This window comes from Mustela nivalis, assembly GCF_964662115.1.
Source record: "Mustela nivalis genome assembly, chromosome: 11".
In the NCBI taxonomy this organism is placed as follows: Eukaryota; Metazoa; Chordata; class Mammalia; order Carnivora; family Mustelidae; genus Mustela; species Mustela nivalis.
The window spans coordinates 68,272,113-68,286,025 of NC_139030.1; the positions used below are offsets into that span (position 1 = coordinate 68,272,113).

General features: G+C 52.5%; 2 protein-coding genes across 11 annotated transcripts in view; one reads left to right on the forward strand and one right to left on the reverse strand.

Annotated features, from left to right (window-relative positions):
* PPP1R7 (protein phosphatase 1 regulatory subunit 7) overlaps positions 1-11,191 on the reverse strand; it is a 29,020-nt gene extending 17,829 nt beyond the window's left edge. For 3 of the 10 annotated variants that reach the window (XM_082689715.1, XM_082689720.1, XM_082689722.1), the window contains exons 1-7: positions 10,873-11,018; positions 7,648-7,776; positions 3,911-3,966; positions 3,233-3,298; positions 2,536-2,666; positions 2,137-2,299; positions 355-471 (exon numbers count right to left, since the gene is read on the reverse strand). In XM_082689715.1, coding sequence (XP_082545841.1) covers positions 355-471; positions 2,137-2,299; positions 2,536-2,666; positions 3,233-3,298; positions 3,911-3,966; positions 7,648-7,776; positions 10,873-10,924 — 714 coding nt within the window. In that variant the 5' untranslated portion in view covers positions 10,925-11,018. Of the gene's footprint in view, positions 1-354; positions 472-2,136; positions 2,300-2,535; positions 2,667-3,232; positions 3,299-3,910; positions 3,967-7,635; positions 7,777-8,193; positions 8,256-10,872 lie in introns of all 10 variants that reach the window. The other 7 variants (XM_082689713.1, XM_082689719.1, XM_082689721.1 and 4 more) reach the window with 5 other exon arrangements.
* A 66-nt stretch (positions 11,192-11,257) lies between these two features.
* PASK (PAS domain containing serine/threonine kinase) overlaps positions 11,258-13,913 on the forward strand; it is a gene marked incomplete at its 5' end in the record, with an annotated part of 37,362 nt that continues 34,706 nt past the window's right edge. Inside the window, one exon of the mRNA XM_082690075.1 lies at positions 11,258-11,707. Within this exon, the coding sequence (XP_082546201.1) occupies positions 11,258-11,707 (450 nt within the window). The remainder of the gene's footprint in view (positions 11,708-13,913) is intronic.

A 13,913-nucleotide genomic window follows, 5' to 3' on the forward strand; every position in this document is an offset into this window, starting at 1 on the left:
GCACACACTGTGGCACCTCACCTCGAGGGCCTGGCGTACTCAGGGGCTTGCCAACTTGCAAACACAGGGCTCTGCTCTCTGTGTGGGTGTGGAAGCTTCCACCATGGAGCCAGATGCTTCAGGAAGCCTTAGCACAAGCTCAGCCTTCTTGAGACGACCCTGTAGCTAGAAGCCACTCAGGGAAGGACCTTTTATGTGTATGGATGTGGAGTCTCTGAAAGCTAACGTTTCAGTGGCTCCCTGATGGTGAAGGGAGTGTTGATTCCGGACACGGCAGAAGACGAGTGTGCGGGGTGCCGGGCAGTTATGCCCCAGCCGGGGCTCGGCCACAGGGGTGCGAAGGCGGGTCAGTACCTGCATACTGAGCACCGTCAAGTTGGTAAGTGCATCCAGGTTCTGAAGTTTAGTGATCTTGTTTTTCCCCAAAAACAAACTCTCCAGACTGGTTAACGTGTCAATATTTTCAATTGCCTGTGAAAAAGACAGGGTCACAGTGAATATTGTGTGGCCAACCAGCTGGAGCAGGGTGGGCGAGGGGCCCGGGCAAGGAGACACAGCCATCTGGACTGTGGCCCTGGATGGGGGCAAGTTATCTGTCGACTCTGGAAATTCTCCACTGAAATCTCACTTAAAAGGTGGCTTGTTCAAGGTCTCATCTTCCAGGCTTACCCCAAGCCTCATGAGCCCGAGGTCAGGGGGCATCCACAGGTGAGCAGCCTCCCATCAACCGTTGAAGCTTGGAGCTCACACGATATCGTTATTCCATGGAGGGTTCGTTAAAATGCATTCCGGGAACCTTGGTCTCCATAGAAGCAGCCCTGACCTCAGGATGCCACCCAAGATTCCTGGGAGAAGGCACCCCCATTCCATGGCTCTCTGTCCCCCATCTCAGGATCCACAACCCTCCCTCCCTACCAGAATCCCATGCTCCTCTACTCAACCATCAATCTCAGTGCCTTGCAGAGAGCAGGTGGCCCAGGACGTGCTAACTGACTGGACCTACTTCCCTCCCGAGTTCACTGCCAGCTTTTGGGCACACGTAATCCACCAGCAGGGCAGAAGGCAGGTGCATCCCACCCTGCACACCACAGCAGGACTGGAGGATGAGGATTCAGGGGCGGGGCTTCCTGAACTGCCTACGCTGATGTACAATGAGCCACCATTCTCCAGAAACGCTGCAGAGAGAGATACTTGATAAAATGCTGACATCTGGACCACTCTTCACTCTTTAGTTTTAAACAGGCTACTTTGCTACATGGGGCCACATGACTGCTCACAACTGTCCCAGGAGGTCCTCCTGGGTTTGCACCCTGCCCAGCTCTCAAGGGCCAAGCTGGGTTGAGTACAGTGTGCTGTGAATGTCCAAGAGCTAGATGGAGGGCTGTTTGCAGCAGAGGTGGGGGAGACAACTGTCTTCACTGGGATATCAGGTGGTCTTCTGGCTAGCAGAGATCCTCATCACTGTCCTGGTGACCCTTCCTCTTTGCTGGCTAACAGCTGCCACCACCTCCCCACCCCCCCACCAATGCCAGTCCTCCTATGACTCCTGCGTTTCTACGAGGGGCTCTGCCCAGTAGCTATCATCAGATGGGTAAAGGCCTGCTCCTACGGACACCAACCTCTTTACTGAAGCCTCTTCTGTCTCCTCTGCCCAGTGCTCCCAGAGGTCAGACAGAACGTGGCAGGATGTAAGGTTGCCATGGGGTGTGTCCAAGTTGTATGCAGCTGCCCAGGGAGAATGGGCCAACCAAGTTACTGAGTCGCAACATGCTTCCTACAGCCCGTGTGCAGGTCAGGTCACTATGAGCCACCACTCTGCCATGTCTGGGACACTGTCATCTCAGAGAGGCCACCAAAGAACACAACCTCAGCATATGAAAACCAAAGTGCTTCACTTGGGTGGAATGTAACTGGGATGCTTTGCTAAGGTTTAAGCTGTGATCTGGATGAAAAACAGATGAAATTTCTATGCAGAGAAAGGGCTAGACCACATTCTTATTAACACTGATCTGAAGTTAACATTCTCTTCCTGGGAAATCAAACCCCACCAAATGGAGCACGTAGCCAAGCACACACCCCAGCACCCACCACTGCCAGTCCCCAAGGCCAGGCCCCTGGCCACATGCCTGCACCTACCCGGATGCGGTTGGAGCCCAGCTCCAGCATCTGCAGCTGGTGTAAGGTGCTTATGTTCTCAATCTTACTGATTTTATTGTTAACCAGGAAGAGCTTCTTCAGTCGTGTTAGCTTGTCGACTCCTTCAATGTTTCTCAGCAGATTGAAAGAAATATCTAGAATCCTGAGAACAAGCAAAACATTTCAGTTTTAAAAGAGCTCAGGTGGCATGAGGCTCAGAATGCAAGTAAGCTGGAAGCAGCCCCCCCACCAGGTGGCCACATATCACCCCAGCTGCCTGCCAGGCTCTCGGCAGGACCCTGTGGCAGAGGTGGCTCCCAGGGCTGGGAACTGGGGCCCAGGGGTGGTTCTAGGGAGACGGAGCAAGCCCCACAGTCGTCCCCCGGACTTATGACTCACTCCAACTGTGTCAGCGCCTCCAGATTCTCAATCTTCTTGATTTGGTTGTCATAAAGATCCAGCTCTCGCAGACTCTGCAACTCCTCCAGATTTTCAATGTATTTAATTAAATTTTGACGGAGGCAGAGAGTCTGAGGGATGAAAAAGGACAGTTGACACAGGCAACAGGGAGGCCATGAGACGCCAATTGTGTCACAGCACCAGCTTTCCAGGGCAGGGGATGCACTTTTCATGCTCCCATTGTCTTCTAGAAATGTGCCAACAATGGAGACGATAGACAGACACCCAAAGAGGGGCTGGAGGCAGGCCTTGCACTGAGCAGACTTCCTTGGTGAGGGAGGCACTGGTTAGGGTTGGGTGTGCATGCTGTTTCCTAGCAGAGCAAACTGGCACTAAGCTCAATTTTGAACAAACTGAACTGAATGAGGTAAGGACTATAGTCTGGGTGTGCTTAACTGCAGGCAGGCTCTGCACCAGCTCACTGTCTGGCCTAGGGGAGCGGCCGTCGACCTCCTGGATAGCGCTGTAGACCCCGCCATATTTAGGATACAAAGTGCCGATGGCAGTTCAGGACATGGGCCGGCAGAACCAACCCCCAGTTAGACAGCTCCCGGCAGAGACCCCCCTGCACCCTTTGGGTGGGATGGGCTCCGGGGTGTCAGCGTCCCCTCCAGAGGAAGGACAGAGTTGCCCTCACCTTCACTTTCTTCAGCACGTCGAACCCCTCAATCTTTCCAATGCGGTAGTGATTCAGATCAACGTCCTGAAATGAAGAAGAAATCGAGCTGCCAAGCAGCACCTAAAGACCTGCTTCCTGGAGGTGGGTGCAGGGGAGGGTGAGGAGACACTGTCAAGCCTGTAGACAGGCCACAGTGACACAGGGGACGGCTGCAAGATGCTCGCTGGCAGTCTGACATAAAAATGAGCAGCAAGTAAAGTCCGTTTTCCCCCCAGGCCCCTGAGTGCAAACATGGGCCCAGGCAGCTGCTGCCAGCTGTGGGCTTGGGGTGGGGGTGTGCCCAGGTGAGGCTTCCTATAGTCTCCCGCCTGCCCGGAGCTGCCAGCGTTCAGTGTGCTTCCGATGTTGGGGAGATTGAGGCCCTGCCATGGACAATGCAATCACCAGACCTACTCGTGTCATTCAGATGACAAGGGCGGTTCATCGGCCACCCAATCCTCTGGTTCCAGACCTGGAGTTTCAATCACTGGTATTAGAAACAACCAGGACACAAGGAATCTGACCCAACCGAGCTGGGCACAGACGACCTTGCCTAGGAAATCACTTACTAATCTGGAACCTCCATAAAAGACACCCCGACAGTCAGAGTGGTCCATCATCATGGCCCTGAAGGTTGCGGCCAGCAGGGGGCATTACCTCTGCATCTCTGTCCAGGCTGATGGTTTCCATATCCACAGGCAGCTCTTGTCCTTCTGAAAAAATGAGAAGGAAAAACAAAGCCCATTCAGAACCCTAGCGTCCGTGGCCCTGGGACTTGGGTTGCCTGGCTCAGAGCAAAATCACGCCCAGCAGAAGCCACGTGGGGGCACACGGAGGCTCTGGATGGTGCGGCAGGGTTAATGCACTGCTCCAGTCACAGTTGCCTTTCAAGTATTCAGATGTTCCTGAACTTGGCTACCAGCAAAGGTCTCCAAACTTCCATGTGTGCCACTAAACTTGCCTGGGAAGGACATGTAGCCTGAACCTGTTTGCAGGAAGGAGGGGAGAGGCCGACAGAGCCTCAGGTGAGCCCAGTGCGTGGTAGGGGAGTGGCCCAGAGCTGCCCAGCTGGCAGCAGCCGGCCCTCTCCTTTCTCGTCCGTGGCAATAAATTAGACCACATGAACACTGCTCATGCTGGGCATGTCAGATGTTCTAGGGTGTGCCTTTTATTGCTTTGGAAAGTGGCCTCGAATCTATAAACACTCATCTCTGCAAAGAGGACACCAAAACAAAGGACAGCTTGACAGAGGGACTGGAGAGCCCTGACCGATTTAAACATACTTCTCCGCCGGAGGCACGAGCAGCTCCTGGCAGAGACCCCCCTGCCCCAGTGCTGGGCGAGAGCTGTGCAATGCGCTCAGACCCTGGCCCAATGGCCTGCCATCAGCCGCTTCCTGGTCTTCGTTTCTCCTGAACTGATGGATGTGTGCATGTCTAAAAACAGCTCAGTGCTTGAAAACAGTAACAGCGATCCTTGGATTTCATCCATGTCTGACAATTTCTCCCCTCAGTCTGCTTGTCTTAGCATCTGAATGAGGTCATATACTGTGACTGGATGACACTTCTCTAATGTCCCTTCTGGCTCTCTGAGGAAACTGGGCCGCCTGGCTTGACACGCTCATGGTGGGAGCATGTGGCTCCCGCTCTCCTGGAAAGTGGCTGTCCCCACTGCTGTTTTTGCCTGGTTCCTACTGCTGCCTGCCCCCTTACCGCAAAGCTATATCTGCTTCTGCTATGGAATGGGCCTGCAGCCCTCAGACCTCATGCTCCTGGCACCTCCCAAGGACCAGGGCTTCACTCTGTCTGCTGGCCAGCCTGGCCCTTGACTGGAGGCAGCCGAGAGGAGCACTTGACCAGCTTAACCACTCAGCACTGGCTGGCACTGGCTAATTCAGTCTTCTCACGATGCCTTCTCCATAACAACAAACAATGGCCAGTCAAAAAAATATGCCGTGGCTACAGTTTATTATTTACTGGAATTATTTGCTATAACTTTACAAGGTATCAACCAACATAGGAATGAAATAAAAGGAGTTGGGCAAAACCAAGAGATATACCCAAATTATTCCTCGCCCCGAGATGGCACAAATCCAAGATCCGTGAACTGTGGAAGCTGTAAGGAGAGAGGCAGCACAATGAAGGCAGGTGTCCAAGCCATCCAGCGTCCACACCAGGACACTGTGAGAGGGCAAGGCACCACTGAAGACAACTAAGCATGGCCGGTGGGCAGAGACCAGGCGTGGGCTCCATAGGACAGGTGGTCACACAGCTTAAGGTGGCTGTGTCTGTAGCACGCCCAGCACTCAGGGCAGGCCCCTCCGAACAGCTTAACTTCTGCAATATTACCAGCCTAGAATGTTTCCCCAAATCTATCATGTATTCATCTTTTTCTTTTTTTAAAAAAATAAGTTAAGGAAAATAAGTGAAAGGTAACAGTTGACACCTTTGAATTTTATTTGAACTTAGGACTTAAGTAAATACAGGTGGGAGCACCGAGTCCCGATTTCTCTTAAGGACTTAGAAGACTACAAATTTCCAGAGTTGTTTTTTTTTTTTTTTAATATTTCATTTATTTATTTGAGAGTAAGCACATGCAAGAGCAGGGGGTAGTGGGAGAGAAAGAAGCAGGCTCCCTGATGAGCAGGGAGCCTTATGTGGGACTTGATCCCAGGACCCTGGGATCATAACCTGAGCCAAAGGCTGCAGCTTACAGACTGAGACACCCAAGTGCTTATCCCCCACCCCCATTTTTAACATTTTCCAGAGTGCTTTTAATTAGCTAGTCATCTGGAACAAAGAATGCTGGGTTCGGATAAGCTGGGTTCAAATCTAGCTGCTCTAATCTGTCACCGTGAGCCCCAGGACAGGGCCCCACCAACTCTCCAGTCCTCCATGGGCGCTGGTTGTTCGGATGGGAGAGCAGGTGATGCTCCCACCCACTTGGTCTTTCCGTGACTCAGTTAGACATAACGAAAGCTTCCATCCGTCACTCCCATGTACTTATTCCACCCACGCTGCTTCCAGAATATCTACTCTGGAGCTCCAAAGTAAATGTGGATGATACTTTTGTGGTAATCTCCCTTTGCCTTAAAATTAGGTTGCCATAGTTACCAATCATCTTCACTGGCACAGAGCACCATGTTATTTTAAAAATTAGGAATTTCTTTTTTAAGAATTTGTGGGTTTTATCACCATAAGGGTAGAGCATGACTATTACTACAAGTCCGTACGTTGCATATAAATCTAGACAATGCAGAAGGTACAGCACCCTCTCAACCTGCTGTTCAGAGACCTTCGACTGCAGTTTGGTGTGTTTTCTCTTTAATGCATGTTAAAACTTAGATATTATTAACCACTTTAACAGTAAGACTTCGACACGCATACTGTTGGGAAACATGCTGTTGTTTCCTACTAATGTATCCTGCATATCTTTCTGTCTGTTCATATGCCCTCTCTCATTCTTTTCAATGTAAATCAATTTTTCTAACCAAACCAACAAAGATCACGGTTGGGGAGGGTGAAAAACCACCACTATTGACTGAGAACTTACTTTTCTCATCTCTAAATTAATTTTGTTGCTGTTTTTAATCACTAAAACAGGAGGCTACTGAGATATTTTCTGCATGAAACCTCAGGCCTCTCATATGGTGAAACATGACTTAGAAATGACTTCTCTAGGGCGCCTGGGTGACTCAGTAGGTTAAGCAGCTGCCTTTGACTCAGGTCATAATCACCGGGTCCTGGGATTGAGTCCCGCATTGGGCTCCCTGCTCAGCGGAGAGCCTGCTTCTCCCTCTCCCTCTGCCTACTGCTCTGCTTACTTGTGCTCTCTACCTCTCTGTCAAATAAATAAATAAAATATTAAAAAAAAAAAAGAAAAGAAAAAAAATGATTTCTCTAAAATACTAAAGGTGCTATTCTGAAATTAATTTACATGACAAGGATAGCAAACAAAAGCATCATCAGCAAAAATGTTTTTTTTTCAAATCTTGTATTCTGAATATATGGTTAATAAAACAGTTTTCTGATTTTGTCTCAGATGACACGCCAGTACTAATAATGTTATTAGTAGTAGCATTTGCTTCAGTGGAACTAAAAAAAAAATAAAAAAAGCATCCTGCTTGCAAGTGGTATAAATGAGTCAGCCCACGAAAGGAGTGCCTCAGGGAACGCAATGCTCCGAGGGCATGGCCACCAGCCCCCCGCAGGCCTCTACTGCCACACCAGCAGATCAAGAACAAGCCAAATGAATGCCCCTCCTGAGCAGCAGTCCTCCCACTGCCCTCGCCTCCACACGACACAACGCGGTGTGGTGGGGTTGGGCAGATCACATGCAACACGGCCGCACCCTCCCCCCTTAGAGAGTGTAAGGCTCTTAACTTGGCCTGGTACCTTCTGGGTCCTCTTCCCCCTGCTCCTCTCCATCCTTTAGGCTGTGCTCACTGAGGTCCGCCACTATACCGCTGCTCTGCTTCTTCCCTTCCTCATCGCCAGACTCTTCAGATTCGACTCGCCTGTCAACTAAGCCCACACACATCAATAAGAACTCAGAGCCACTTTATGTCACTCTCTGAAGAACATATTTAACAGACGGACATCCAGCTATAAGTCAAAAAGACTTCATTGAGAAACATTTGTTGAAGTCAGCTCAACAAACACGAGTGTCTTTCCTGTCTTGGGCACCATCTGCGGCGTATAGTGGTGGGGACAACTTGTGTGGGGGAGGGCAGAGCAGGGAGGACACATGGGGACTAAGATGAGTAACAGACTATTCCTGCCCTCAAGGAAATTGTGAAGAATTCCCAGATGTTGTAAAAGCCCTGGATCATTTGTGACCAAGTGGACTAACGGGTGACACAGTGAAGCATCTCCTGTGTGGCTCACTTTTGGCCTGGATGTCCATGTAGCGGGGACCATCGTGACCCTTCCACCACATACCTTCATCCATGCTCCACTATCCATTTGGCCAAGAAAACCAGCCCAGTTCACAGGCCCACGTTCTGAAAGAAATCAAGACTAACTCAAATCAGACTGTGGGCAGAGGGAAGGCTGTAATGAAAAAGGAGAAGATGGCCAATAGTGCAAAATGCCCCACATAAAGATCACCGATGCCAAACATCTGCACACAGTGATACCAGCCAACAGCTTTGAAAGGCTGGGAAATAAATATTTTTTGAATTAATAAATAAGGCAAGACTAAATATGGCAGACTGGTAAAAATCCTTTGGTAAGACTGTCAAATAATTTTCCTTTTTCCAGCTTTTTTCATGATCTCCCTTGGAAGTCTCTCGTGAAACGCTGAAACAGTAATAAGTTACTGGGAGTTATCAACAATACTGAAAGTATTTTCTTTCCTGGTTACAGTTTGTCCACAAAGGGGTATACTCTTTGAGAAAAGGAACTTTTATTTCTTCTTTGTATCCCCTCCTGGGCCTAGAAAAGTAGCACCCAGGGAATCAGGCTGCATAAAACCAAGTTCTTATGAAATCAACCTGCCAAACCTCTGAATCCACTCCGTCTTCCCCACCCTGGCAACTGCCTGGGCTCCTGCCTGGCATTCTAACTGGTCTCTCTGGGACTTTTCTGGCTCTGTCTCATCTATTCTGCATTCAGAGAATCTGATGTGATTGTAAAATCCAAATCTGATCTTTGACTCCAACAAAAGTTTTTTTTTTTACTTTTTATTTTTTAAAAGATTTTATTTACTTATCTGACAGAGAGCAAGAGAGCACGAGAGCGAGAGAGCGCAAGAACGCAAGCAAGCACAAACAGGTAGAGCAGCGGCAAGCAGGTAGAGGGAAAGGGAGAGAAAGAGGCAGTCTCTCTATTAAGCAAGAAGCCCGGATCCCAGAACTCTAGGATCATGACCTGAGCTGAAGGTAGATGCTTAACTGACTAAGCCACCTAGGTGCCCCGACTCCAAAAGTTTTTGGATTGCCAGTGACTCCTGTTGAAATTTCGCCTTGTCCATATAAACACAGTGCTGGCAGGCTATTTGGTTTTCCAAGCCCCACTCTCCTCATCTGTATAAGGGGGCTAGGATAGGACCCACAGACCACAGGTGTTGTCAGGACTAAAGCACAAAAGCACAAAAGCAGTCAGCATGTGCATGATATGGAGTAAACACTTGGTAATTAGCTATTACCAGGCACAGGGCACTCTGTGGTCAAGGCTAAGAGAGAGCAAATTCTACCAGGTGTGGTATGGCTGTGACCAGGGTGGCAGGGACTTAGCTAATGAAGGGCAGCCAAAGTGAAATGTGGAACACTATCTTTAAGGCAGCAGAGGGTCTGGAGCATGAGACAGTAGATCCAACTATAAGGCAACTTTGGGATAGTGGGAACAATGGTCTGGCTCAAAGTACAGAATGGAAGAGGTGGGAATGGAAGAGGTATTGAAGATCTGGAGAGATTAAGGATATAGAGGCATCAAAACTTGTTGATTAATTTGGATGGGTGGGAGCGGGAGAGAGAGAATCACCCGGGTTTTGTATTTGTCGTTTACCAAGACATGGAAAAAGGTGAAGAGGAAGGAGTAGATTGGGAGGACCGTGTCGAGAAGAGGGGATAGGAAGAGGTGCTTTTTTGCTCAACAAGATCCAAGACCCTTCACCAAGGTACTCCACGACCTTCTCTTGCTACCCTCCTCCAATAGTACGGTCACTCTTGGTCAAATCTTTCAAACAGACCACCTTCTTTCACAGCCCTTTGCTTTAGTCTTTTTCTGGCCTGAAATGATATTTGATTTTTCCACAACCTGGTGATTTGTAGTTATCCTTCAAGCTTCAGGTCAGAGTTGGATTTGGTTAGGCAGCCCTCACTCCATGTCAGCTCTTCTTTGCACTCCACCTCCCATCCTTCTTCCAGAGCACTTTACACATAAGACAGTGACTGAACTTCCTCCCTCCCGCAAACCAGCGGAGACCAAAGCATGTAAGCACTTGAAGACAAGACTGACTCTCCAACTGGTGGGTGTATGTTTAACTATATGCACATATAATATGCAAATGACTGTTTTCAACAAAACTAAAGAGTTGAATTTAGTCTTTTCAGAACTATGACACCTTTGAAAGCAGGCTTCCGTTGTTTAACAGTTCAATCTCTCGGCTCCTTTCCATCCTTCCCCACAACCCATTCTCTTACGAGAGGATTCTTCTCCACCTCCACCACGTTCACCTATAAGCCGACTCAGGCAGGTCCCACGGCGCCCCGCGCCTCAGTTTCCCTGATAGCTGCCCCGGGAGACATACCTGCGGCGGACCAAGCTCCTAGGTTCGGTGCGAGGCTCCCACCAGGAGGTGGGCGCCCGGGCACCGGGACCACCGCGTCGTCAGTACCCGCCTGCCCGCCCGCCCGCCTGCGCCGCTACTCCCAGCCAGCCTTGGGTTTGGCGCCTCTGGGCCGCCCGAGCCTTCCTGACCACTGCAGCCTCCGCCCGGGGTCCCCGGGTCCCAGGCCGCCCCTGACCCGCCGAGCCGGCTGCCAGCTGTCAGGGCGCGCTGCGGGGCTCAGGCCACGGTCAGAGGCGGGACGGCCCGTTTCTCTTAGGCAAGGCCGGTGTGGGCCGCTGCCCCCCTCCCGCTGGGCCCTTGGGCCGCCGCCCCACGAAGCCGCTCACCCTCCATCATCTCCTGCGACTGTTGCTGGCCCGCGCCGCGTTCCGCCGCCATGTTGGCTGCTCTTCCCCTTTCCGGAATCTGTCGCCTCAGGCCCCTCAGCCAATCAGGGGTCCCGACTTGGTGCTGGCTCAGCCAATGGAATCCCACCCAGAGTTTGAACCCCGACGTGCCTGCGCAGCCTCAGCACTTCATGGGAATTGTAGTTCAACGGAGAGGCCATGTGGTCCTCAGCCACAGAAGTATTCCGCCTCACCTCCCCGGGACAGGTAATGTGAGAGCGCCCCGGAGGCTTCTGGAGACGAGGAGCGGGTAAGAAGACAGGGGCGGTCGGGGCCGCATGCACACAGCCGTGGCTGCAGGGAAGCGGAGAGAAGAATCTGGGAGATGCTGAGGGCTCGTGGGCTCGTGGAGGGTCTCTGCGCGGGGCTGCAAAGTGCGGGCCAGTCGAGTGCGTGCCGGCCCCTCCAGGTCTCAGCGGCTGCGTCTGTGCACTGGCCAACTTCGTCCCGACGTCGCCGCGCGGACTTGGCCCGTGAGAAGGGACCGTCTCCAGTTAACGTTCAGCGGTGGGCGCCCGCGCTCGTGCTGGGGCCGGGGCACCGGGGACCAGCCCCTCCCGCAGGTGCGGGAACAGCTTATCTTGGTCCAGAAGCCAGTCCAGTCGACCCAGTCCAGCGGGCCGCAGCCTCCGTCGATCCCTCGGCCCTGTGGGCGTGCCTGACCCGTGAGGGAGCCTCCTTTCGCCCCCCGCCTTCGAGGCCTCAGAGAGGGGACCCTGGTGTATTCCGAGACTGGAGGAAACAGAGTCACTTAAATCCCGCGGGCGGATGCGCCGTAGGTTTTTTGGTCCCTCCGAGGCGCCGTAAGGCGGGGGGGCGGGGGTGCGTCCCTAGCAACCGTGAGCGCGGGCTTCTCGGTTCGGGAGCACTGAGTCCCGCCCCCAGGTGCTAGTGGTTGGCTTGGAGGACCTGTCAATCGACACGAGTTGTTCTACGATTGGCCGGTGGGCGAGAGGGGAGGCGAGGCTCGCTTCGCTCGGTGAAACAAACTTGGCCGGGGGACTCCGGAAGGCCCCAGGTGAGGTACCTGCGCTGGGGAGAGCGGGTCCGGGCTTTAGGGGCTCCTGGCGCGGCCGGTGGACGAGCTCCTGCCGAGTTCTGCGCCCCCGCGCCCCCTCTGCGGCTCCGGCCGCTGGTGGCCCGCCACCGCCTTGAGACCGTTCGAGGCGCCCTGGCCCGGGGGGACCGGGCCGCACCTGCCCTCCCGGGCCGCGCCGGGGCCTACGCCCCCCGGCGCCCCGTCCGCCCCCGAGCTGGCGGCGTGCGCTTTGCGGACGTCCGGTTGCCCGCCGTCCTCTCACTGCTCGCTGTGGCGCCCGCGGGTCTCCGGGCGCGCTTTGCGGCGGGCGTCTCGCCGGCTGCCCCCTGCATACCCGGCCTTCTTCGTCCTGTCTTCGCGGCTCTCTTCCCAGACGACCGCGGTGCCTGAGCGCGGAGCCCAGGGTGCGGTCTGGACGCCTTGCAGCCCCTTCCTTCCGCACCTCATCACCCAGTAACTGCCCGTCCTGTGCCGAATTCTGCCTTCTGTGTCCCCGCGCCGTCTTTCCGCCGCTGCTGTGATTCAAGACCGCCTGTTTCTCGCCTGCGTCGCTGTACCCGGTCCGCCACGCCCCTGCCCCTATCTTCGGTAGGATGCGGGTCTGGTAGTGTCACTCCCAAGCACAGACCCTTTTAAAGTCGGTCTTTGGGAAAATGTCCAAAGGACAGGGCAGGCGTAGTAGGAGAACCTGGGAGTTAGGCCTGACTTCTTCAGGCCCGTCCCCACGTACTCCTCCTCGAGGGTGCTGTGGCAGTCTTGGTCTTAGGGTGCCTCTGGCTGTCCGCCAGGAAGGCTTCTTCACTCCCCTTTCGGTGCTCTGCTCGGCTGGTGCCTCCTCCAGGAAGCCCTTGTTGACCTTTGGGGTCTGCGAAATGCCTCTTGCTCACATTCTCCAACCCAGCAGCCATCATCCTAGCTAGTCTTTAGGATGCCTTCAGGTGAGAAAGAGACACAGCCCCAGAAAGGCTCTGGGGGAGGGGGGAGTAGTTATTGGCCCCCAAAGTCTAGAGCAAGGCAGATTTTAGGGTAGATTTATCCTCAAAACGACATCCTCGCCGTCTTGTGCTCTGCTGCCCATTGTGTTGGCTTCATTCTGAGGCTGGTTCTGCTCCTGATATTCCAGCAGTGGTGGGAGCAGCTGGAGCTTTTTGCTCCCTAGCTCTGTGAGGGAAAGTTGGTTGCCTCCCAGAGTTCACCCCTAAGCTCAGAGTACTTTCCCAGAAGCTCCCTGCAAATCTCTCCTTGCTTCTGTTTGGTCTGAGGGCAGTCTCATGCCTTCTGAAATAAAAACTAGCAATAGTAGTAGGATCACATGGAGATACCACCTGGGGCTCCTGGGTTCAACATCCTGTATCTTCTGCTCAGAGTAGGTACAAAAAACCCAAAACCCAGGAAAATTATTCTAAAAATTTAGGGCTGGACTGGCAGGAGTTTCTGGTTAGTCTTTGAATTAAGCCTGTGAAAAAGGAGTGATGTAAGGTTGTGTGAAGCCAGGCTTGGTGTTCTCAGAGGCCAGCCTGTGCCTGTGGAGCTGGAGGTGCTCGGTAGCTCTGCTGAGGTGCTGTGGGCCTTGGTGCCACATGGCATGGATGTGGTGTGCAACACTGACTAGCCCGTGGCCGGCCACAGAGGGCACAGAAGCCATAAAGGGATTTGGCTTTCTTGCAGCCACTTGATTTGTCGGCTTTGGACACCATTTATCTAACCCCCGCCCCGCCATGCAAGACCAAGCATTTTGGCCCCTACCCTCCCTTCCCTTTCTTCCCTTCTCTCCCTCTTCTTGTTACCTTTACAAAGCCAACTTTTATAATACTTACTATGTATTCTAGAGTTTTATTAGTAAATTTACAATGTAGTCTAAAGAGAGGTTTTTGTTTTTTTTTTTTACAAGTCAGAGTTTTCTCACATTCACAGTGTAGTCTGAAGCTATCATTAAGTCTCT